This window comes from Nomascus leucogenys, chromosome 4, assembly GCF_006542625.1.
Source record: "Nomascus leucogenys isolate Asia chromosome 4, Asia_NLE_v1, whole genome shotgun sequence".
In the NCBI taxonomy this organism is placed as follows: Eukaryota; Metazoa; Chordata; class Mammalia; order Primates; family Hylobatidae; genus Nomascus; species Nomascus leucogenys.
Genome location: NC_044384.1, coordinates 94,067,108 through 94,093,675, shown reverse-complemented (window position 1 = coordinate 94,093,675; position 26,568 = coordinate 94,067,108). Strand labels below are relative to the sequence as shown.

The window sequence follows — 26,568 nt, the reverse complement described above, 5'->3', positions numbered from 1 at the left end:
ATAGGAACACTTTTACACTGTTGGTGGGACTGTAAATTAGTTCAACCATTGTGGAAGACAGTGTGGCTCTTTGTCAAGGATCTAGAAATACCATTTGACCCAGCAATTCCATTACTGGGTATATACCCAAAGGATTATAAATCATGCTGCTATAAAGACACATGCACACGTATGTTTATCATGGCACTATTCACAATAGCAAAGACTTGGAACCAACCCAAATGTCCATCAGTGATAGACTGGATTAAGAAAATGTGGCACATATACTCCATGGAATACTATGCAGCCATAAAAAAGAATGAGTTCACATCCTCTGTGGGGGCATGGATGAAGCTGGAAACCATCATTCTGAGCAAACTATCGCAAGGACAAAAAACCAAACATCGCATGTTCTCACTCATAGGTGGGAATTGAACAATGAGAACACTTGGACACAGGAAGGGGAACATCACACACCAGGGCCTGTTGTGGGGTGGGGGGAGGGGGGAGGGATAGCATTAGGAGATATACCTAATGCTAAATGATGAGTTAATGGGTGCAGCACACCAACATGGCACATGTATACATATGTAACCAACCTGCACGTTGTGCACATGTACCCTAGAACTTAAGTATAATAAAAAAAGATGTATACAATATACCTTAAAGTAACCAGTAAAATAATAAAATAATATATATTTAATAGTCACTCAAAAGAGATAAAGTGAAACCATTAAAAATATTCCATTACGGTGGCTCATGCCTGTAATCCCAACACTTTTGGAGGCCAAGGCGTGTGGATCACAAAGCCAGGAGATTGAGACCATCCTGACCAACATGGTGAAACCCTGTGTCTACTAAAGATACAAAAATTAGCTGGGTGCGGTGGTGCACACCTGTAGTCCCAGCTACTCGGGAGGCTGAGGCAAGAGAATCACTTGAACCGGGAAAGTGGAAGTTGCAGTGAGCTGATATTATGCCACTGCACTTCAGCCTGGTGACAAAGTGAGAGTTCACCTCAAAAAGAAAAAAAAAATTCTATTAATTTGAAAGAACCCAGGAAAAAGAAAGAGAACAAAGACCAGATAAGACAAACAGAAAACAAATAGCAAGATAATAGACTCTATCCTAACTCTATAATTACGTTAATGAAATGAAGTAAACATACCAATTAAAAAGGCAAACATTGAGTAAAAAAGCAAGAATGAACTATAGGCTACATACAAAAAACTTTTTTTTCTTTTTTTGGTGACGGAGTCTCACCCTGTCACCCAGGCTGGAGTACAGTGGCATGATCTCGGCTCACTGCAACCTCCACCTCCTGGGTTCAAGCGATTTTCCTGCCTCAGCCTCCCAAGTAGCTGGGACTACAGGCACCTGTGACGGTGCCTGGCTAATTTTTCGTATTTTAGTAGAGATGGTGTTTCACCATGTTACCCAGGCTGGTCTCAAACTCCTGAGCTCAGGCAATTTGCCTGCCTCGGCCTCCCAAAGTGCTAGAATTACGGGCGTGAGCCACTGCCTGGCCAAAAAAAAAAAATTTTTTTTTTTTTTTTTTTTTTTTTTTTTTTTGTGAGACAGCCTTACTCTGTCACCCAGGCTAGAGTGCAGTGGCGCGATCTCGGCTCACTGCAACCTCTGCTGCCTGGGTTTAGGTGATTCTCCTGCCTCAGCCTCCCAAGTAGCTGCGATTACAAGCGCCTGCCACCACACCTGGGTAATTTTTGTATTTTTCATAGAGACGGTTTCACCATCTTGGTCAGGCTGGTCTTGAACTCCTGACCTTGTGATCTATCCACCTCAGCCTCCCAAAGTGCTGGGATTACAGGTGTGAGCCACCACACCTGGACTGAAAAACTTTTAAAATATAAAGACATAGGCCAGACGCCTGTGGCTCATGCCTGTAATCCCAGCACTTTTGGAGGCCGAGGAGGGCGGATCACGAGGTCAGGGGATCAAGACCATCCTGGCTAACACGGTGAAACCCCATCTCTACTAAAAATACAAAAAAATTAGCCAGGCATGGTGGCAGGCACCTGTAGTCCCAGCTACTTGGGAGGCTGAGGCAGGAGAATGGCGTGAACCCGGGAGGTGGAGCTTGCAGTGAGCCGAGATCACACCACTGCACTCCAGCCTGGATGACAGAGCGAGACTCCATCTCAAAAAAAAAAAAAAAAAAAAAAGAAATATGAAGACACAAATAGGTTAAGAGTGTAAGTATGGAAAAGATATACTCTGCTAACTAACACTAGTGAAAAGAAAGCCAGGATAATTCTACTAATATCAGATAAAGTAGATTTTAGACCAAAGAATACATGAATCCACAGTTATTATAGTCAAGAGATTTCAATAGCCCTCTCATATATACAACAAACAGGCAGAAAATCTGACATGAACAATACTATCAGCCAACCTGACCTAACTGACATTTATAAAACACTCCACCCAACAACAGCAAAATACACATTGTTCTCAAGTGTGTACCCAGAACATTTACCAAGATAAACTATATTCTGGGCCATAAAACAAATCTTAAATCGGAAAGGATTCAAGTCATACCAAGTATGTTCACAGACCACATTGAAATTAAATTAGAAGTCAATAACAAAAAGATTTTTGGAAAATCTGCTGCTTTAGTTTGTGTTTTTAGAAAAAAAATTTTGAAGGAGAAATCTCCAAATATTTGGAATGTAACACCCTTCTAAATAACTCTTGGATCAAGAAGTCATTATATAAAAAAGACACCTGCCGGACACGGTGGCTCACACCTGCAGTCCTTTTTTTTTTTTTTTTTTTTTTTGAGAGTCTCGCTCTGTCGTCCAGACTGGAGTGCAGTGGCGCCATCTCGGCTCACTGCAAGCTCCACCTCCTGAGTTCACGCCATTCTCCCACCTCAGCCTCCCAAGTAGCTGGGACTACAGGCGCCTGCCAACACGCCCGGCTAAATTTTTTGGTATTTTTTAGTAGAGGGAGGCGGAGGCGGGTGTAATCTTTTCTAAAAATACAAAGGTCAGGAGTTCAAGACCAGCCTGACCAAGATGATGAAAACCCGTCTCTATGAAAAATACAAAAATTAGCCGGGCATGGTGGCAGGCGCTTGTAATACCAGCTATTTGGGAGGCTGAGGCAGGAGAATCGCTTGAACCCGGGCGGCAGATGTTGCAGTGAGCCGAGATCGTGCCACTGCATTCTAGCCTGGGTGACAGAGTGAGACTGTGTCTCAAAAAAAAAAAAAAAAAAGTTTTTTTATGGCCAGGCAGTGGCTCCACCTGTAATCTTGGGACTACAGGCACCCGCCACTGCACCTGGCTAATTTTTTGTATTTTAGTAGAGACGGGGTTTCACCGTGTTGCCCAGGCTGGTCTCGAAGTCCTGAGCTCAGGCAGTTCGCCCCCCTCGGCCTCCCAAAGTGCTAGGAAAAAGAACTGGAAGCCATTATCTTAGATGAAATAACTCAAACAGAAAGTTAATACTAATGAGCTCACTTATAAGTATGAGCTGAACAATATGTATACATGGAAAAATAAATTATAAGGTATTTTGAATTGAATGAAAATAAATACAGAATATACTATAATTTGTGTGATGACACTAAAGCAGTACTTAGGGGGAAGTTTATAGCACTAAAAGCTTATATTAGAAAAGAAGATGGTCTCATGTCAACAACTTCAACTTCTACCTTGAGTAACTAAAAAAAGAGAGAAAATTAAAACCAAAGCAAACAAAAGAAAGGAAAGACTAAAGCAGAAGTCTGTGAAATTGAAAGAAAAATATAGGCCAGGTGTGAGCCAGCACCTTGGGAGGCCGAGGCAGGCAGATCATTTGAGGTCAGGAGTTTGAGACCAGCCTGGCCAACATGGTGAAACCTCGTCTCTACTAAAAACTTAAAGGTTAGTTAGGCATGGTGTCGTGCTCCTGTAATCTCGGCAACCCAGGAGGCTGAGGCAGGAGAATTGCTTGAACCCGGGAGATGGAGGTTGCAGTGACCCAAGATCATGCTACTGTACCCCAGTCTGGATGACAGAGTGAGACTCTATCTCAAGAAAAAAAAATACAGAAAATCAATAAATACAATAAATATAACCAAAACATGGTTATTTGAGATCAGTAAAATGGATAAGCCTCTAATATCAGGAATGAGAGGTTACATCACTATAGGGTCTCCAGATATTAAAAGGATAATGAGGGAATAATTTCATGTCCATAAATTTGACAACTTAGATGAAATGGACAAATTTCTTCAAAGACAAACTACGAAAGCTCACTTTAAATAAACAGGCCAGGCGTGCTGCTCATGCCTGTAATCCTAGTACTTTGAGAGGCCAAGGCAGGAGGATCACTTGAGCCCAGTAGTTGGACAGCAGCCTGGGCAACATGGCAAAACCTCATCTCTACAAAAAAATGCAAAAAATTAGCCAGGTGTGGTGGTGTACGGCTGTACTCCCAGCTACTCAGGAGGCTGATGTGGCAGAATCACTTGAGCCCAGCAGAGAGAGGCTGCAGTGAGACATGACTGCACCACTGTAGTAGCCTGGGCTACAAAGTGAGACCTTGTCTCAAAGAAAAAAGAAGAAGGAAGAAGAAGAAAAGAAGGAGGAGGAGGAGGCAGTGGGGAGGAGGAGGAGGAGGGAGGAAAAGAAGGAAGAGAAGAGTAGGAGGAGGAGAAAGAAGGAAGAAGAAAGGAGGAGGAAGAGGAGGAAGGAGGAGGAAGAGGAAGAGGAGAAGGAGAAGAAACAGACTACCTAAGCCTTGTGTCTATTTTAAAAATTAAAAATGTAGTTAAACACCATCCCACAGAAAATTCTAGGTCCAAATAGCTTAACTGCTAAATTCTACCAGACCTTTAAGGAAGATATAATACCAATTTGACACAAACTTCCAACTCATTCTGTGAAGCCTGATACCAAAAGCAGACAAAGACATTACCAAAAAAATGACAAACCAGCTGGGTGTGGTGGCTCATGCCTGTAATCCTAGCACTTTGGGAGGCTAAGGCAGGCAGATTGCCTGAGCTCAGGAGTTCAAGACCAGCCTGGGCAACACAGTGAAACTCCGTCTCTACTAAAATACAAAAAATTAGCTGGGCATGATGGTGCATGCCTGTAGTCCCAGCTACTCAAGAGGCTGAGGCAGGAGAATTGCTTGAACCCAGGAAGTGGAGGTTGCAGTGAGTCAAGATCGTACCACTGCACTCCAGCCTGGGTGACAGAGCGAGACTCCATCTCCAAACAAAACAAAACAAAACAAAATGACAAACCAGTATGTCTCATGAACATAGATGTAAAAATTCAAAAAAAAAATTTAGCAAAGATCATAAAAAATATTCTAGGCCAGGCACAGTGACTCATGTTTGTGATCCTTGCTCTTTGGGAGGCTGAAGTGGGAGGATCATTTGAGCTCAGGAGTTCGAGAGCAGCCTGGGCAACATAGTGAGACCTCATCGCTACAAAAAATTTAAAAATTAGCCAGGTGTAGTGACACAAGCCTGTAGTCCCAGTTACTTGGAGGCTGAGGCTAGAGGATTGCTTAAGCCCAGGAGGTCAAGGATGCAGTGAGCTATGATCAAGCCACTGCACTCCAGCCTGGGTGACAAAGCAAGACCCTGTCTAATAAAAAGTAGTAAAAATAGAACTATCATTTGACCTAGCAATCCCATTACAGGGTATATACTCAAAGGAAAATAAATCATTCTACCAAAAAAATACCTGCACTCATGTGTTTATTGCAGCACTATTCACAATAGCAAAGACATGGAATCCACCCAGTGCCCATCAAGAGTGGATAGGGCCAGGCTCGGTGGCTCACACCTGTAATTCCAGCACTTTGGGAGGCCAAGGTGGGAGGATCACTTGAGCCCAAGAGTTTGAGGCCAGCCTGGGCAACACTGTGAAAGCTCATCTGTACAAAAATTTTTTTTTTAAATTAGCCAAGTGTAGTGGCACACACCTGTGGTCCCAGCTACCAGGAAGGCTGAGGTGGGGGTCCCCTTGAGCCTGGGAGGTCAGGGCTGCAGTGAGCCGAGATCATGCCACCACACTCTAGCCTGGGCAACAGAGTGAGTGAGACTCTGCCTTAAAAAAAAAAAAAAAGAAAAGAAAAAAAACCATAGTGGATTGGATAAAGAAAATGTGGTACATATACACCAAGGAATACTATATACCCATAAAAAGAACAAAATTGAGTCCTTTGCAACAAGGTGGATGCAGCTGGAGGCCATTATCCTAAGCAAATTAATGCAGAAACAGAAAACCAAATACTATAAGCTCTCACCTATAAGTAGGAAGTAAACACTGGGTACACACAGACACAAAGATGGGAAAAATGGACACTGGAGATTCCAAAAGTGAGGAGGAAGGGAGGGAGGCAACAGTTGAAAAAATACTTATAAGGTACTATGTCCACTACTTCAGCGACGGGATCCTTAGAAGCCCAAATCTCAGCATCACACAATATATCCATGTAACAAACCTGCACATATCCTCTCTGAATCTTAAAGAAATTCTATTGATTTGATAAATGAGGTTAATAACAGGAATAGAGTTGGTTTAACATAAATCAATCATATTTACAAATTAAAAAGGCTATACAGTCATCTCGATAGAAGCAGATACAAATGCATTTGTTTTATGGTAGATTTTGTTTGTTTGTTTGTTTGTTTTTTGAGACAGGGTCTCACTCTGTTGCCTAGGCTTGAGTGCATGGTATGGTGATGGCTCGCTGCAGCCTCAACCTCCCAGGCTCAATCAATCCTCCCATCTTAGTCTCCCAAGTAGCTGGGACTACAGGCATGAACTACCATGATCTGCTTAATTTTAGTTTGTTTTTGTTTTTGGTTTTTTTGAGATGGAGTTTCGCTCTTCTTGCCCAGGCTGGAGTGCAATGGCGCGATCTCAGCTCACCGCAACCTCCGCCTCCCGGGTTCAAACGATTCTCCTGCCTCAGTCTCCTGAGTAGCTGGGATTACAGGCATGTGCCACCATGTCTGGCTAATTTTGTATTTTTAGTAGAGACAGGGTTTCACCATGTTGCCCAGGCTAGTCTCAAACTCCTGGGCTCAAGTGATCTGCTTGCCTCAGCCTCCCAAAGTGCTGGGATTACAGGTGTAAGCCACTCCACCCGGCCAACAAATGTGTTTGTCAAATATATTTGTTAAATGTGCATTAATATACACACTTGTTAAATACATTTAACAAATTAAATTATTTGATAAATACATTTAACAAATTATTTGATAAATACATTTAACAAATTATTTGATAAATACATTTAACAAATTAAATACACTTGTCAAATACTTTATATGTAGCCTATTATTGATAAAAACTCTCAGGCAGGATGGGTGCGGTGGCTCACGCCTGTAATCCCAGCACTTTGAGAGGCCAAGGTGGGCGGATCACGAGGTCAAGGGATTGAGACCATCTGGCTAACACGGTGAAACCCTGTCTCTACTAAAAATACAAAAAATTAGCCGGGTGTGGTGGCAGGTGCCTGTAGTCCCAGCTACTCAGAAGGACCCAGGAGACAGAGGTTGCAGTGAGCCAAGATCGTGCCACTGCACTCCAGCCTGGGCAACACAGCAAGACTTCATCTGGAAACAAAACAAAACAAAACAAAAAAAAACCACCTCTCAGGCAAACTAGAAACAGAAAGGGACTTCATCAACTTGATAAAGAACATCTCCGTGTTGTATGAAAGGAGAGAAGGTTAGCACTTCCCTTGGCAAGGATGGAAGAGGCCCTCAGGCCTGACAACATGCATATGGTTAAGGCATTGCCACCTACTTCGTAGCGTCTAACCATCGTTATTTTTGCTGGGTGCGGTGGCTCATGCCTGTAATCCCAGCATTTTGGAAGCCAAGGTAGGTGGATCATGAGGTCAGGAGATGGAGACCATCCTAGCAAACATGGTGAAATCCCATCTCTACTAAAATACAAAAATTAGCCGGGCGTGGTGGTGGGCCTGTAGTCCCAGCTACTCAGGAGGCTGAGGCAGGACAATCACTTGAACCCGGGAGGCAGAGGTTGCAGTGAGCCAAGATCACACCACTGCACTCCAGCCTGGGCAACAGAGCAAGACTCTGTCCCAAAAAATCAATCAATCAATCAAATAAAAAATTTTAAAAAGAACATCTATAAAAAACCTACAGCTAGTATCATAATTAGTGATGAAAAATTGAGGCCGGGCACCGTGGCTCACGCCTGTAATCCTAGCACTTTGGGAGGCTGAGGCAGATGGATCACGAGATCAGGAGTTTGAGACCAGCCTGGCCGAGATGGTAAAACCCCGTCTCAACTGAAAATACAAAAATTAGCCAGGTGCAGTGGTAGGTGCCTGTAATGCCAGCTACTCGGGAGGCTGAGGCAGGAGAATCACTTGAACCTAGGAGATGGAGGTTGCAGTGAGCTGAGGTCGTGCCACTGCACTCCAGCCTGGTGACAGAGCAGGACTCCATCGCAAGAAAACAGAAAGAAAAATTGAATGCTTTTCTTTTAAGATCAGAAACAAGGAGCTGGACAAAGTGGTACATGTCTGTAATCCCAACTACTCAGGAGGCTGAGGCAGGAGGATCATTTGAGTCCAGGAGTTTGAGAGCACCCTCAGCAACATGGCAGAATACCCTCTCCAAAAAAAAAAAAAAAGGTTTGAAAAAAGAAAATTTTTTAAAAAATGAGTATGTCTGCTCTTACCAATGCTATTCAACATTGCATTAGGGATTCTAGCCAGTGCAATCAAAGAAAAATAAAGGCCATGCAGATTGGAAAGAAGAAGTAAAACAGTCTTTATTCACAGATGGCATAGACTTCTATGTAAAAAATCTGATGGAATCTTCAAAAAAGGCTACTAGAATAAATGAGTATAGCAAGATTGTAGGATACAAGATCAATATATAAAAACTATATGGACAGTACTAGTATTTTGAACTAAATTTTTGAAAAATTGTAAATTTAAATTTTTTAAAAATATCATTTGCAACATCAAAAATATGATACGCTTAGAGATAAATCTGACAGAAGATATGAAAGACGTGTTGATAATTACAAAATATTGCTGAGAGAAATTAAAACATACATAAATGGAAAACAAACATACATACACTTTGTTCATGGTTCAGAAGACTTGAAATTACTCAATTCTCCCTCAAATGTATCTATAAATTCAATGCAATCCCAATCAAAATCCCAGCAGGAATTTGTGTAGAAATTCATAAGCTGATTCTAGAATTTGTATGGAAATGTAAAGTAATTAAGTAAGCAAAACAGCCTTTAAAAAGGACACAAACTGGAGGGCCAACACCACTCAGTTTCAACAATAAAGCTACAGTAATCAAGCAATGTGGTATTGGCATAAAGATAGACATATACACCAGTGGCATAGAATAGGAAGTGTAAAAATAAACCCACATATATATATGGACAACTGAATTCTGACAAAGGTACAACAAAGCCAATGCAACTGATTTTTGGAAATAATAATAATAACCTTTCAACAAATGGTGCTGGGACAATTGGATACTCATATGCAAAAAAACAAACAAAAAATCCTTAAATCCATACTTCACGTACACACTAAAACTAGTTCCAAATAGTTATAAACCTAAATGCAAAACCTAGAACTGTAAAACTGCTAGAAGAGGCTGAGCGCGCTGGCGAACACCTGTAATCCCAGCACTTTGAGAGGCTGAGGCAGGTGGATCACTTGAGGTCAGGAGTTGGAGACCAGCCTGGCCAATATGGTGAAACCCCATCTCTTCTAAAAATACAAAAATTAGCCAGGCGTGGTGGTGCACGCCTGTAATCCCAGCTACTGGGGAGGCTGAGGCAGGAGAATTGCTTGAACCCAGTTGCAGTGAGCTGAGATTGCACCATTGCACTCCAGCCTGGGTGACAGAGCAAGAGTCTGTCTCAAAAAAATAAAATAAAATAAAAATAATAGAAGAAAACATAGGTCTTTGTGACCTTGGGTAAGAATACAACACTTAAAAGAACAAATTCATAAGTAGAACTAAATCAAAATTAAAAACTGCTTTTCAAAAGACACTTTAAAAAATGAAAAAAAAAGTCCATAAACTAGGGGTGAGGGGTCTTTGCAATGCATGTATCTGAAAAAGAACTCGTATCAAGAACACATGGAGAGCTCTGGCTGGGCTCAGTGGCTCACGCCTGTAATCCCAGCACTTTGGGAGCCCAAGGTGGGTGGATCATTTAAGGTCAAGAGTCCAAGACCAGCCTGGCCAACGTGGCGAAACCCCATCTCTACTAAAAATACAAAAATTAGCCAGGCATGCTGGCAGGTGTCTGTAATCCTAGCTACTCGGGAGGCTGAGGCAGGAGAATCACTTGAACCCGGGAGGTGGAGGTTGCAGTGAGCCAAGATAGTGCCACTGTATTCCAGCCTGGGCAACAGAGTGAGACTCTGTCTCAAAAACCAAACCAAAACAAAACAGAACAAAAACAAACAAACAAAAAGGACATTATAGAGAACTCTCAAAGCACAACCGTAGGAAGTTACATAATAAGCAAAAGGTTTGAGCACTTTACCAAGAAGATACAGAGAAGGCTAATAAGCACATGAAAAGATGCTCAGCATCAAAGGTCATTAGCAAAATGTAAATTAAAATCTCAGTAAGGTACCAATACAAACCTATTAGAATGGCTGACATTAAAAGGCTGACCATACAAAATGTTAGTTGGGACGTGGAACAGCTGGAACTTTCATACAATACTTATAGAAAACAAAATAATACAACTACTTTGGAACAGTTTGGCAATCTCTTAAAAAGTTAAACGTTCACCCACCATATAACCCAGACATCCCCCTCATACCACTCCTAGGTATTTACCCAAGAAGAAAGGAAATATATATCCATCCAAGGACTAGTACATGAGTGTTCACAGCAGCTTTATCTGTAATAGCCAAAAACTAGAAACAATCCAAATGTCTATCAACAGGTAAGTGGGTAAAAAATGTGTTACACCCATATAACAAAATACTACTTACCAATAAAAAGAAATGACCTGCTGATACAGGCAACAACATGAATGAATCTCAAAATCATAATGCTGAGTCAAAGAAGTCAGAACCCCTCCCCTAAAAAACAGAAAGAGTATATACTGTATGATTCCACTTACATAAAACTCTAGAAAATACAAACTATAGCGACGGAAAACATCTATAATGGTTGTTTGGGGGAGACAGAAAGGAGTGCAAATGGGCATAAGGAAATTTTGGGGGTGATGAATATGTTCACTATCTTGGCTGTGATGATGGTTTTATGGGTGTATTCAAATGTGAAAACCTATCATACACTTTAAATATGTTCAGCTTATTGTATGTCTATTGTACCTCAATAAAGCTGTTTTTAAAAAGTATGATTTGTGGCTGGGAAAGGTGGCTCATGCCTGTAATCCCAGCACTTTGGGAGGTGGAGGTGGGAGGATTGCTTGAGCCCAAGGAGTTTCAAACCAGCCTGGGCAACACAGTGAGAACTCATCTCTACAAAACAACAACAAACAAACAAAAAACTGATTTGTTGAGTTCTAGCACCAGAGCCTTTGATTATAAAAATATTTACCCATTTCACTAAATGAATGCAATCAAGTTTCCTACTGAAGTATAAAAATTCATTCACTTAAGGCTGGGCGCAGTGGCTCACATCTGTAATCCCAGCACTTTGGGAGGCTGAGGCGGGTAGATCACCTAAGGTCAGGAGTTTGAGACCAACCTGACCAACATGGTGAAACCCCATCTTGACTAAAAGTACAAAAATTAGCTGGGTGTGGTGGCGCATGCCTGTAATCCCAGCTACTGGGGAGGCTGAGGCAGGAGAATAGCTTGAACCTGGGAGGTGGAGGTTGCAGTGAGCTGAGATGGCGCCACTGCACTCCAGCCTGGGTGACAGAGCAAGACTCCCTCTCAAAAAAAAAAATCATTCACTTAATAAGAAGTATAACTATGGAATATAAAGTTACTATTTTCCAAAAGTATTTCAGTAAATGTAGAAGCAATTTATACCATAATGTATTCAGACTGGCTGACATAGAAAGGGATAGGCAAAAACATGTAGGATCCATGAAGTCCGGCTTTCTAATGGTTAACACAGAAATAGTATAATGATGACAAGAATGGGGAGGCAAAAATAAACAGAACAACACAAGTCTAGTGGTGAAGCTAGTAAAATGGAATGAGGCATGATTATCAAACAACAAAATCTTTTAAAATTTTTTTAAAATATTTTTTCTTTTATAGACAGGGTCTCACTCTGCTGCTCAGGCTGAGTGAAGTGGCATATCACAGCTCACTGTAGCCTCGAACTCCTGGGCATGCACTATCCTCCCACCTTAGCCTCCCAAGTAGCTGGGACCACAGGCATGTACCACCATGTCTGACTACCTTTTTTTTTTTTTGAGACGGAGTCTCGCTCTGTCGCCCAGGCTGGAGTGCAGTGGCGCGATCTCGGCTCACTGCAAGCTCCGCCTCCCAGGTTCACACCATTCTCCTGCCTCACCTCCCGAGTGGCTAGGAATACAGGCGCCCGCCACCACGCCAGGCTAATTTTTTGTATCTTTAGTAGAGACGGGGTTTCACTGTGTTAGCCAGGATGGTCTCGATCTCCTGACCTTGTGATCCACCTGTCTCAGCCTCCCAAAGTGCTGGGATTACAGGCGTGAGCCACCGCGCCCAGCCATCTGACTACTTTTAAAAAACATTTTTTAGAGATGGGGTCTCAGGTGCAGTGGCTTATGCCTGTAATCCCAGGACTTTGGGAAGCCAAGACAGATCACTTGAGGTCAGGAGTTCGAGACCAGCATGGCCAACATGGTGAAACCCCGTCTCTACCAAAAATACAAAAATTAGTCAGGTGTGGTGGCGCATACTTGTAATCCCAGCTACTTGAGAGGCCGCGGCAGGAGGATGGCTTCAACCTGGGAGGTGGAGATTGCAGTGAGCAGAGATCACACCACTGCACTCCAACCTGGGTGACAGTGCGAGACTCCGTCTCAAGGAAAAAAAAAAAGAATAACATGATGTAGTTGCTGCTTTTAAAAAAGAAAAGGAAGAAGTAAAAATAACTGGAGATTTGGGTTTTTAAAAAGGTAGCAAATGAAGGAGAATCTAGCAATAATTGAGATTATTCAACTAAAATAATTATTTTTTTGAGACAGGTCTTGCTCTGTCACCCAGGCTGGAGTGCAGTGGTGTGGTTATGGCTCACCGCAGCCTCAACCTCCTAGGCTGAGGCCATCCCCTTACCCACCTGAGCCACCTGAGTAGCTGGGACTGCAGGCGTGTGCCACCATGCTCTGCTAATTTTTTGATTTTTTGTAGAGACGGGGTCTCACTTTGTTGCCTAGGCAGATCTTGAACTCCTGAGCTTAAACGATCCTCCTGCCTCGGCCTCCTGAAGTGCTGAGATTATAGGTATGAGCCACCACATACAACCAATATTTTTACCAGAATATTTCATAAAATCAATGCACTGCTAGGAAAGATATGAAGTCACTTAACTGATCTGTCTAAACAGAACTGTTCACCTGTTCATAGTGAAGTATACAGGGTTTTCATTTGAAGTCCTTAAAAAAACAAACAACCTGGCAGGAAACTAAAGGAATCTCATAATGCACGAGTTTCATTAACTATGCATTTTCTCCAAGCAGTCCAACCCCACTCAGAAATAACACAAAATATCCAAGTGCTTTAAAATCCAAGGCCTTTAATTTAGTTTTTGGTAATGACCATAAATGCCTTCACAAAACCTCTTTTTCACTGTAAATAGAAGGCACTAGGCATTACATAATACCCTTAAAGCAGTGATTCCTCCTGATGCTGGTAGAGATAAAACATTTAATGTCAGGGTTTACATAGTAACAAATTATTCTTAAAAAAAAAAAAAAAAAAGACAAATCTGAAAATCACGCACCAAAAATTATCAGTCAGTCTTTCTCAGGTTCCCAATGCAAATTTACATCATTTTTACAAGTACATAGTTTGAAATTAAGAGATAAACTAGGTATGATACGGTTTTCAACATGTGTTAGGTTTCAGTTAAATACAGTAAAAATGAAGACACCATTATCATGCTAATTGGCATCTTTTGCTACTGTTTAGCTGTGCAAAATAAACTTGAAATCATACATCCTGTAGTGGTATAATTTAAAAGATCCTTGATATGACACCAACAACTTGCAAATTCTGGTCACAAACTGTATATAAATTGTACAATTATTAAAATATACCTTTTTGAAAAATAATAAGATGACCATTTATACCTAAATAAGGTTTCCCAGAAAGTTATGAAATACTTTTAGCATATAAAAGTAGTTGCCCCTTTTCTGAAAAGTCAGCTGTTGTTTCACAAAATAACTCATATGATCCAAGGCAAACGATTTCTTTCAAATGCCATATTCTCTCTATGACTTTGAGGTATGCTTCAAGAGACTGTATCCATAAGAAAAGGGCACATTTGGGTATTAGACCACAGTTACAAACGCAAGGAGTCTTTCTTGGGTCAGGAATGCCCTTAAGAGTGATATCGACAGAGAACAAAAGATAGCTTCTGAAGCCATATCCTTTACAAATATATACAACTAAATTTGGTTATTTAGAGGATAATTCAAGACACAGCTATTAACCACATGCTGTGTCATGTGTGTGCATTTTAATTAGCGGCTTCTGGCCAGGCGCGGTGGCTCACGCCTGTAATCCCAGCACTTTGGGAGGCCAAGGTGGGCGGATCACCTGAGGTCGGGAGTTTGAGACCAGCCTGACCAACATGGAGAAACCCCGTCTCTACTAAAAATACAAAATTAGCCGGGCGTGGTGGCACATACCTGTAATCCCAGCTACTCAGGAGGCTGAGGCAGGAGAATCGCTTGAACCCAGGAGATAGAGGTTGCAGTCAGCCAAGATTGCGCCATTGCACTCCAGCCTAGGCAACAAGAGCGAAACTCCATCTCAAAAAAAAAAAAAAAAAAAAGTGGCTTCTGCAGGATACTCTTATTCAAACACAAACCAAACAACCTTACTCTACCAAATCACATTCTTCTATTTTTGGCAAGGTAGTATTGTTTAAACAAAACAGAAACAAAAACAACAACAACAAAAGCTAACCATAACAGTGACTTAGGCAAAAGTTCCCATGTCAAACAACAGTAGGAAAAGTATTCTAAGAAACATTAATGTTGGGAAAAATAAAACACTACGCAACAAATAATGCCAGAAATCAATCTTATCATCACTCAAATAAGTGTCACATAAAAAACTCATGAATGCCTTTGAAATAAGAATAGTTCAGTTTAAAAAAATAGCTGATTATGAGATTTATAATTAAAATGTCTTTGAAAAGCATCCAAGTTCATTAGTTTAAACATTTAATAATATTTAAATTAGTATTTTTCAATTTTTTATTTTTGTTGAGACAGAGTCTCACTGTGTCACCCAAGCTGGAGTCCAGGGGTGTAATCTCAGCTCACTGCAACCTCTGCCTCCCAGGTTCAAGTGATTCTCACATCTCAGCCTCCCAAGTAGCTGGGATTACAGGCACGTGCCACCATGCCTGGCTAATTTTTTTATTTTTAGTAGAGATGGGGTTTCGCCATGTTGGCCAGGCTGGTCTTGGACTCTTGACCTTAAGTGACCTGTCCGCCTTGGCCTCCCAAAGTGCTAGGATTACAGGCGTGAGCCACCGCACCCGGCCTAATGTTTAAATTAGTAAAGGGTAAGAGAAAATAAACTCTTCCATAATTAATACTAGATGCCTTCTTGTCTTTGGAGAAACTGGTAAGATTAAATTTTGAAAATGGAAGGGAAAATAATGAAAATCTATATGACAACTGAAAAAAACCCATCATGTCTATTAATAAACACAATGGGTAGCAAAAAACATTTTTTTAAACAATGATCACTCAACAGAATACCTTATAAAATTACATATCATAATGAAGCTAAGAAAAGCTTCAAGACTAGCAGCTGAACTGTGAAACATGTAGGACAACAGAAGGCACTACATAAGCATCAATTCCTTCTAACCATAGGACAGTTCAGTCTTTCTGTTCTTAAGAAGATAGCCAGTGTGAATGTTATTTTTATATCCCCCTGAGTTTTAACATGATTGGGCAAAGCAGCACCAATTTAAAAAAATATCTGCAATGCCAGCACTGCAGTATGAAATCACTAATACTGATGGCCCACAAGTCTCTCATAAGAGCACTTTAGAACATGATTAAAAATATAGAAATGCCTTTCGGTGTTTCAGTATTAAAGTGGAACCACCACAGGTATCCACTTTAAAAAGTAATGCACTAAAAAGATCTGTGTATACAATACAGTCTTTCTACCCTGTAACTAGCATTCATGGCAATTTTCCACTCTGCTGCCACTGAGAGATCTCCTTTGTGCGTCTGGTTGAAATGTCAGTATGCTTCATGATGCATAATCCTTTTTGGCTGGAAAATCTTGGCAAATATCATGTCATGCCCGTTTTGAGCAGTATGCCTTGCAGGTCCTCTGGCAATGCTAAGATAATGGCATCTATGTGTGTCCGTAACTTCTCCATAGTGTCAGGTTTCACAGGTAAGTGCTCTCGATCAGCCTGCAACTACATAAGGAACATTTCATAGCATTTAAATTATCCTCAGAATCTTTATTAATACATTACATTCTCTAAATAAACCATTTTAAAGGTCTAACAATTGGATACTTTCAGTCTTAGACCAGAATTTACAGAAACTAAAAAAGCAAGGAGCATTCTATTTAAACAATACGTTATTGAGCTCAATAAAAGGCTTCTATGTAAATTCATAATAATACCTAGAAATATAAGCGACAATGTTTTTATAGAGCTTATTAGATTCTATATAGATAACGTTAGAATAATATGGCATCATTATGGTCTGTTTCAGTGACCAAGTATTTTCAGCAATATCTACCATCAATTGACCAACTTCAAACCCTCTCATTTAAAAAGTTACTTCTGCGAACTATCATGGGTTGTCAGCTCACATGAGAGGAAAATGTCTTCAAAGAAAAGTCAATTTAATCTTTGGCTGTTTTGGCTACATACCAGCTTATTTTTCAGCTTCAAGACAAGGTCTACTGTTTCTACTTCTGTGTGTTTCTGGATCCAGAGAAGTAAGTCCTAGAATAAATAAAATCCCATATCAGTAAGTTCTCAAAATAATATTCAAACCTCTCTATTTCAATAGGTAAGGCTACTGTGAAGGAAAGACAAGAAGGAAAAGGAGAACAAAGTATTTAACCCAGATATAGCATTATAGTGCAAGAATAATTCTCATAATATTCTAATAACTGTTAGATAATTTTCTGCATTAGCCAGAATAATTGTCTCATATTTGGAAGTAAAACAAAATGTACTGAGGTGGCTTTTTTAGATCAAGCAAGAAAAACAAAATTGCAGCTCAAACTGTAATAGTAACCCCCACTGCCACTAAGCAATGACTAATTTATAAGGAACATTAGTTAACAAATCAAGAGAACTGAACATGAATTTACTACTGGATGTAAACTTCGTGTTTTCAGATATGCTCTTCCTGGGCTTATGTTGCAGGTGCATTCATCATATTCCTTTTCTCAAAGCCACAGTCACTGGGAGTTTATGAGTAGAAAGTTAACACTGAGGTTAGCACACCTCACATTTAAAGCTAAATATAAATGAAAGGGAGACTATTCCTTTTATTTTCACAAGTAGTTTAATTTAAAATAGGCTGGTAATACAGAACATTAAAAAAAAAAAAAAATCAGTCCACTTTTTTTTTTTTTTTTTGAGACGGAGTCTCGCTCTGTTGCCCAGGCTGGAGCACAGTGGCGCGATCTCAGCTCACTGCAAGCTCCACCTCCTGGGTTCACGCCATTCTCCTGCCTCAGCCTCCCGAGTAGCTGGGACTACAGGCGCCCACCACCATGCCCGGCTAATTTTTTTTTTTGTATTTTCAGTAGAGATGGGGTTTCACCGTGTTAGCCAGGATGGTCTCCATCTCCTGACCTCGTGATCTGCCCGCCTCAGCCTCCCAAAGGGCTGGGATTACAGGCGTGAGCCACCGCGCCCAGCCAGTCCGCATTTTTAAAAGTGTTAATACTAACTAAAAAAGGTAAATACGTCATACAGAAAAAGATGTGGAGTTAGGCTTCTTGGATTAGAATCCTTACGCTACCCAGTAATGTGCTGGTAAATATTTAACAAGTGGTTCTCCAAAAGAGGTCTCTGGTTTGTAGCATTTGCCAATTTCTGTGGTGTAGTACTCCCACTGTAGGCTATTTCAAGCTGCCAACCTGAGGTCACTGAATACAGAGCTGAGAAGAGATGTACACAGTAGGCTCTTGTGAGCCAATGCAAGTGGACTGCAGCACACTGTTGGCTCCACTACTTAGCAGGGATGTGATTTGAGGCAAGTCATTTAACTTCTAAGCCAAAAGTTTCCCATAATGCAGTTCATAACACACCTACCTCAAAGAATCATTGTAAAGATTAAAAGAGATTATCTATATAAAGCCCCTATAATGTCCTTGGCACATAGCACATGATCTAGAAAAGTTAGTCATTATTACTATTTATAAAGAGTGGATAAAGGGTACAATCTTCAACCTCTAAGCATAATTATCTTTATTTTCAACAGTTGTTAATCATTACACAAACACACAGTTTTCGAACCTCTTCACAAAGAGCTTCTAGATGGAGTGCCTCCAATTTTTGGGTCATTTCCTTCCTCCGGGTCTTAAACCAGCCATCAAAATTTGGAGACTTTAGGAAATGCCTATAAAAATACATTTTAAAAAAGTAAAGTTTGATTATAACTTATTTCCTTTCCTCAATACCTTTCCTAGTCAGAGAACCATGTCAAGCTTTAGAATTTTTTAAAAAGAATAAGCTTAAGTTTAGCTTTTTGTTTTGTTTTTAAATAAAGCACGACACATGGGTGTAAAACAGGGAAAAAAGACTAACCGGTAAAGTCCAATCCAATCGCCTTTTATTCTAGAGGTTAGCTGAGGTCCTGTTTTCTCAAGTGTTTTCATAAATTCTTCTGGAAGAAACTGTCTTAATTGAGGTGGACTCTAGAAAACAGGACATGTAATATTTAGAAATTAGGAGTGGATATCTTCACAGAAGTTAATTACAGTTAGAGGACCCAAATAGATTTGAATATATTCATACCTTCCATGGGGAAATACTTTTCTGCAAAGGCATCAAGCTTGCCACATATCTTTCCTAAAACCAAGAAAAAAGTTAATAAAAGGAGTGTCTTCAAAAATATTTAAACAGACCTACTTAAAAGGAATGGGTCTTTTAAGTTTTTAATCATATGCCCTTTCAATGGACAGCAACAACTCCATCACTCCCCACAAGAGATATAGCTAAATTTAGACTGACTTGGGAAGTCAGATTTCAAATAAAAATTCAACTAAATCTTGAATTTAGTTCACTAACTTGAATTTAGTTCACTACAACCTCCGCCCCCTGGGTTCAAGCGATTCTCCCGCCTCAGTCTCCCAAGTAGCTGGGATTACAGGCGTGCACCACCACGCCTGGCCAATTTTGTATTTTTAGTAGAGATGGGGTTTTACCATGTTGGTCAGGCTGGTCTCAAACTCCTGACCTCATGATCTGCCCGCCTCAGCCTCCCAAAGTGCTGGGATTACAGGTGTGAGCCACTGTGTCCAGCCCTTTTTTTTTTTGAGATGTAGTCTCACTCTGTTGTCCAGTGGCACGTGGCAGTGGAGCACAGTGGCACTATCTCAGCTCACTGCAAATTCCGCCTCCAGGGTTCACGCAATTATCTGCCTCAGCCTCTCGAGTACCTGGAATTTCAGGAACCCACCACCACGTCTGGCTAATTTTTATATTTTTAGTTGAGACAGGGTTTCACCATCTTGGCCAGGCTGGGCTTGAACCCCTGACCTCATGATTCACCTGCCTCAGCCTCCCAAAGTGCTGGGATTACAGGCGTGAGCCACCGCGCCCAGCAATGCAGTCCATTTTTTAATGATAATAGTTAACCTTACTGAGTAACTATAGGCCAGATAATGCACTCAACATTTTACATGCATGATCTCTTGTAATCCTTGGAATGATCCTATGTGGTAGGTATTATTGGGAAACTGAGGCTTCTTCAAAAGGCTAAGTAACCTGACCAAGGTAATACAATTTAGACTTCAACTGAGGTCTACTTGACTTTGGTCTCTGCTCTCTCTTTTTTTTTTGAGACAGAGTCTCACTCTTTTGCCCAGGCTGGAGTGCAGTGGCGCGATCTCAGCTCACTGCAACCTCCGCCTCCCAGGTTCAAGTGATTCTCCTGCCTCAGCCTCTAGAGCGGCTGGGACTACAGGTGCGTGCCACCATGCCCAGCCAATTTTTTGTATTTTTAGTAGAGACGGGGTTTCACCGTGTTAGCCAGGATGGTCTCGATCTCCTGACCTCGTGATCTGCCCGCCTCGGTCTCCGAAAGTGCTGGGATTACAGACGTGAGCCACCATGCCCGGTCCATGCTCTTTTTTTTTAAGAGTTTGCTGTTGCCCAGGATGGAGCGCAGTCGTGCAATCACAGACTACTGTAGTCTCAAAGTCCTGGCCTTAAGCAATCCTCTCACTTTGGCCTCCCAAAATGGCAGGCCTGAGCCACTGCGCCCAGCCTAGTCCATGCTCATAAGCACTACAGTAAAGTTTATGTATTCAACAAATAGATTTAATGGAATAAATAAATTGACAACCATAGACCAAGAAATAATATTTCTTTCTAAAATATAACAGCAAAGATCTTCAGGATGCCCTATATAATATTCATAGATACATTACTTTATATTAATAACTGCAGAAAGTTTCTCTATGATGCAGTCTCCAGAGTAGGGCCACATCATGGTACTCCCTATACTTTAATATGACATCCTTCTGAATTTCTTAGAATAACCATATCATCTAGTCATTTATTCCATAAATATTTGAGTGCTACCATATGCCAGACTGACGAATTAATAATGAACAAGACAGATATACTCCCTGTTATCATAGAGCTACAGCCTCATAGACATTATGTCAAATTGTATTCAAGATAACTATCAAGAGAAAGAAGCTCTACTATAATCTTTTAAGGTGAAAAATGTAGTAACTACATAACATTTCAATATAAAGTATATCATTTAAGATTCACAATAGTCTTGAAAGGTACTTAGGAAAGTGGAATCAGCCACATTACACAGGTAAGAAAACTGAGGGTCAGCAAGAGGGAGTGACTTACCAAAGCTGAACAGTTAACACTAGAACAAATAATCCAGGTCTCTTGCAAAGGGGTTTATTTTTAATCACTAAATATACCAGGCTGGCAAAACACACAACTTAAGATATGGTTTTGGAGGGCGGGAAAAACATTTATATACCCTTCACCAAATCATTAAATTATGCAAAAATGTATTTATTAACTTACTAATGGAATGATGAAACTTTGTGTCAGTTCCAAAAAATAGCGTCGAAGAATAACACTTTGAGCCTCAGAAGGACGTTTCTGTTGTACACCCTTAAAAGAGGAAATAATGAGAATCTGTATTCTAGTGTTGGAATATAAAACAATGGATAATTATCACATTCAACTGCTATGTAAATATACATTTATACTTGATATTTAAAAAACTAGAACTTCACCTTGAAGTAATTTAATGTGAAGTTCATTGTGCAATATCCTGTGAAAATAATCTTTACCGGAACAAAACATCAGAGTTCTTAGCTTAGGGAATACTGTTCATCCCATACTGTGAAAATGTGAGTTCATGGCTGGGCACCGTGGCTCACGTCTGTAATCCCAGCACTTTGGGAAGGTGAGGTGGGTGGATTACCTGAGGTCAGGGGTTCAGGACCAGCCTGGCCATCATGGTGAAACCCCGTCTCTACTAAAAAATACAAAAATTAGCTGGGTGTGGTGGCGGGCACCTGTAATCCCAGCTACTTGGAAGGCTGAGACAGAAGAATTGCTTGAACCCGGGGAGGTGGAGGTTGCAGTGAGCCAAGATCGTGCTATTGCACTCCAGCCTGGGCAACAAGAGCGAAACTCCATCTCAAAAAAAAAAAAAGTGAGTTCACAATAAAGACAATCTTTATTTTATATTTGCTATATTATTTACATTTAAAAAAATGATAACAATCCCCTACTGTTAGATGCTACTGTGGTAGAATCTATGGCTTTTTCACTGTAACTTCCAAGTTTCTAGAAAGACTGACACTCATGTGTAGCTACAGCCCCAAATTAATGCCCATACTGTTGCTAACTTAGTCTCCTGATTTTCATAAAACTTTGAGTCAAAAAAGAGACCCCAGCAGGGCATGGTGGCTGACGCCTGTAATCCCAGGACTTTGGGAGACTGAGGTGGGCATATCACTTAAGGCCAAGAGTTCGAGACCAGCCTGGCCAACATGGTGAAACCCCATCTCTACTAAAAGCACAGAAATTAGCCAGGCATGATGGTGCACACCTGTCATTCTAGCTGCTCGGGAGGCTGAGGCATGAGAATCACTTGAACCCGGGAAGTGGAGGTTGCAGTGAGCTGAGATCACACCACTGCACTCCAGCCTGGGTGACAGAGTGAGACTCTGTCTCCCAAAAAAAAAAAAAAAAAAAAAAAAAGGAGAGATCCTATTTCACATTAGTATACATAAAGGACATATTGCCTAACTGGATATTACATACATGAACAAGGAAATTTAAATTAATAATATGAGCAACTAATTACCTTCTGTAATTGTTTTATGATCTCTTCATCTCTATTTAAATATGGCTTATATGAAGTATAAACTCCTAAGAGCAAAGAAAAGAAGGTAAACAAAAAAACCCAAGTACCATATAAATATATATTTAAAAATCAGTAACAGTCAATACCAGGTTTAGAATCCAGAGTCTTTAGATTCTTCAGTTTTTTCACTTTAACCTGCTTAGGAATTTCACCTGAAGGAAGCAGCATAAAGATTTTTATAATTATTCTAATCATACATATTACAAAATTGGAACTTTATAAGATTTATAATCTGTTTATTACTTAAGTATGTTATAATGAAAGCATTCTTAACATCTATTAATATGTTAAGGGTTCATTCTTGGTATTTTAAAACTGGATAACAAGAATACTGGATTACTACAACAGTACAGAAAAAATTCATGTAAATTATATAAAATGGATATTTGATCTTTCATTAGTATCTATCATTACTTAAATTTTTCCCTTTTTGTCACTCAACCTGTAATTTAAAATCTATATGCCAAATACATAAAACTGAAAATTTAGATGCTGAATAGGAATAAAATACCCTTTAAGTATAAATGGAATAGAGAGCAATTCTTAAATGACTATGCAGATGTAGTCTTCAAGGGTTTGTGGGGTTTTTTTGTTTTGTTTTGTTTTTGATGCCTCCTCAAATTTGGCTTTTCCATTATAGAAACTTATACTGCCAGCAAGTGGTGATGATGTGTGCAGCAACCACAGGTCTGAGCCACAGATGGACAGGACTCCTGAGCAGGCTGCTATGTTGAATAGCTTGTGTAGTATATGTAGGCCCTGATCTTAGGGTCAAAGAAAGCTAACACCTAAACAACCCTTATAACAGGCAGAAAAATGCCTCAAGATACACACTTAAAAGTGTCATGAAAAACCTAATTTCAAAGATTTTCTCCACCCTCCCTCTTCTCTGCATAAGGGTTAAAAGAACCTAAGAACTGAAAGACAATCTAGAGATTATATTATTATAGAAATTATAATATAATTCAAGCCTCTAAATTCACAAAATACCTTTGTTTAAATAGTTACATAGATCAAACTGCTAATTGTGGTATATCTGGGGGTAAGATTTTAAGAACAAGGAACATTTTCCTTTGCAATCTTATATTGCTAAAAAATGTTGAGTATGTATTATGATAAAACAGCTATTTCTATAAACTTTTTACTTTGAAATACAGTTGAACATTGAACAACATGGGTTTAAACTCTGCATATTCACTTATACATGATTTTTTTTCCTGCCTCTGCCACCCCTGAGTTAGCAAGACCATTCCCTCCTCTTCCTCTTCAACCTACTCAATGGGAGGGCTATGAGGATGAAGACTTTTATGATGATCCACTTCCACTTAATGAACAGTCAATATATATTTTATCTTCCTCATGATTTTCTTAGTAACATTTTATTTCCCCAGCTTACTTTATTATAAGGATACAGTATATAATACATAAAACATACAAAATGTGTGTTAATTGACTGTTTATGTTATTGCTAAGGCTCTGATCAACAGTAGGCTGTTAGAACTTAAGTTCTGGAGGAGTTAAAGGTATACATAAATTTTCCACTACACAGGAAGTTGGCATTCCTAATCCCTGTGTTGTTCAAGGGTTAATTGTAATTTCAATCTTGCAGAGAAGCTGCCAAGTAATACAGTCTATAAAGGAAAGAGTGAAAGAGATTAAAAGAAAATTAGTCTATACTCCAAATATGTCAACTGCCCCAATAATAATTTTAAACAGATACTTGTTAAAAAAGCAGTATCATGGATACACAGACTTATTTTTTCATTGATTGAGTAAATATTAAGTAAATGCAAGATACTGGCAATACAGGAACAAAACAGCTAATTACCCATATCAATGAGCCACAGCCTAACAGCAAAATACGATACAGAGAAATGACAATACAGAGGGAGAGGTGCTGGGATAGAATTATGAACAAAATACTATGGAGACACAGAAGAGTGTCCTGGCCAAAGAGGAGTAAGAAAATTATTGAGGATTCCTAAAGGAGGTAACATTTAAGCCAATTTATAAGAGAGATACAAAGTTGGCCGGGTGTGGTGGCTCACGCCTGTAATCCCAGCACTTTGGAAGGCTGAGGCAGGTGGATCACCTGAGGTCAGGAGTTTCAGACCATCCTGGCCAACATGGGGAAACCCCGTCTCCACTAAAACTACAAAAATTAGCTGGGCATGGTGGCAAACGCCTATAGTCCCAGCTACTCGGGAGGCTGACACAGGAGAATCACTTGAACCCAGAAGGCAGAGGCTGCAGTAAGCCGAGATTGTGCCACTACACTCCAGCCTGGGTGACAGAGCGAGACTCTGTCTTAAAAAAAAAAAAAAAAAAAAAAAAGTTATCCATAGGAAGGAGAAAAGGCCTTTTGAGTAAAAAGTTAAATACGGAAGCATGAACATGTTGCTTAAAGAGTTGCAGATAATGGTAAGGACAATAATAGCCACCATTTACTGAAGATGTCCTCCGTGCCAGTCTCTGGTCCAAGAACACTGCACAAATTATCACATTTAATCTTCACAATAAGAGTTTATTTATGATGCCCATTTCACAGATGAAGAAACTAAAGCATGGGCAGAACTTGATATTTACCTGGTATGCACCAGAACCAGTTGGTTACTCCCATCATTCATTCTGATTAATGAGTGCCCTATTAAGACAGGTTGTTAGCTCTGTCATAACCAGACACAAAGGAACATCTTGTCAAGGATATGGGTGCACTAAAACTAGGTACAATCCAGAAAAAGCAATCCCTTTGTATCAGGAGGAATGATCCTTCTGCAAGGTTAACACTAAATATATGTTTCTGGTAAAGTTTCAGGACACAGGAGAGCAAAATCTTAATTCTGCTGTGCCTTCCCTCTTGGTCCTAAAGAAGATGCTTTTTTCTATAATTTTACTGACCCTGCCAAATTTTTTTTTTCCTTATAGAACTCACAGTCTATCTCAGGTTTCAAAGCCAGAATCCTGAGCAGGGCTGTGTTGCACAACTTGTGCAGCATTTGCAGTGGGCCTGGCTGTTTTTTTAACTCAACAAGCAGAAAAATACTCCAAGATATAAACCACTCATAAATTAAAAGATATATGAGATTTCATGACTATGACACCAAATCTACAAGCAATACAAGGAAAAAATAAGACTTCAAAAGAAAAAAAAAAAACAGAAGAAAAAAACAGAAGAAAACAAAAAAAGATAAATAAGACCATTAAATTATAAACTTCTGTGCACAGGCTGGGCGCGGTGGCTCACGCTTGTAACCCCAGCACTTTGGGAGGCTGAGGTGAGTGGATCACGAGGTCAGGAGTTCAAGACCAGCCTGGCCAAAATGGTGAAACCCCATCTCTACTAAAAATACAAAAATTAGCTGAGTGTGGTGGCGCACACCTGTAATCCCAGCTACTGGGGAGGCTGAGACAGGAGAATCACTTGAACCCAGGAGGCAAAGTTTGCAGTGAGCCAAGATCATGCCACCATACTCCAGCCTGGAAGACAGAGCAAGACTCCATCTCAAAAAATAAATAAATAAAATAAAATAAACTTCTGTGCATCAAAGGACACCATCAAGAGAGCAAAAAGACAATACAAAATAGAAGAAAATATTCACAACGCATATATCTAATAAGGATAGAATATATAAAGAATTCCTATAACTAAAAAAAAAAACCCAAACAATTCTATTAAAAGTGGGCAAAGGACTTGAATAGACATTTCTCCAAAGAAAATATATAAATGGCCAATAAACAGGCTGGGTGTGGTGGCTCACGCCTGTAATTGCAGCACTTTGGGAGGCCGAGGCGGGTGGATCACCTG

The 26,568-nt window shown here is 40.1% G+C and overlaps 2 protein-coding genes and 1 non-coding gene across 3 annotated transcripts in view; 2 read left to right on the top strand and 1 right to left on the bottom strand.

Moving 5' to 3' along the window:
* The window catches only part of PDE12 (phosphodiesterase 12), a 92,044-nt gene that overhangs the window by 49,917 nt on the left and 15,559 nt on the right, over positions 1-26,568 (top strand). The gene's annotated exons all lie outside the window — the stretch shown is intronic.
* LOC115834972 lies at positions 7,661-7,786 on the top strand. Its single transcript, XR_004029954.1, has one exon. It is a non-coding gene; the product is annotated as a U6atac minor spliceosomal RNA (small nuclear RNA).
* DENND6A (DENN domain containing 6A) overlaps positions 13,671-26,568 on the bottom strand; it is a 63,350-nt gene continuing 50,452 nt past the window's right edge. Inside the window, exons 13-20 of the mRNA XM_003257222.4 lie at positions 22,850-22,915; positions 22,704-22,768; positions 21,407-21,496; positions 19,145-19,198; positions 18,935-19,044; positions 18,644-18,746; positions 17,039-17,113; positions 13,671-16,573 (exon numbers count right to left, since the gene is read on the bottom strand). Of these exons, the coding sequence (XP_003257270.2) occupies positions 16,442-16,573; positions 17,039-17,113; positions 18,644-18,746; positions 18,935-19,044; positions 19,145-19,198; positions 21,407-21,496; positions 22,704-22,768; positions 22,850-22,915 (695 nt within the window). The 3' untranslated portion in view covers positions 13,671-16,441. The remainder of the gene's footprint in view (positions 16,574-17,038; positions 17,114-18,643; positions 18,747-18,934; positions 19,045-19,144; positions 19,199-21,406; positions 21,497-22,703; positions 22,769-22,849; positions 22,916-26,568) is intronic.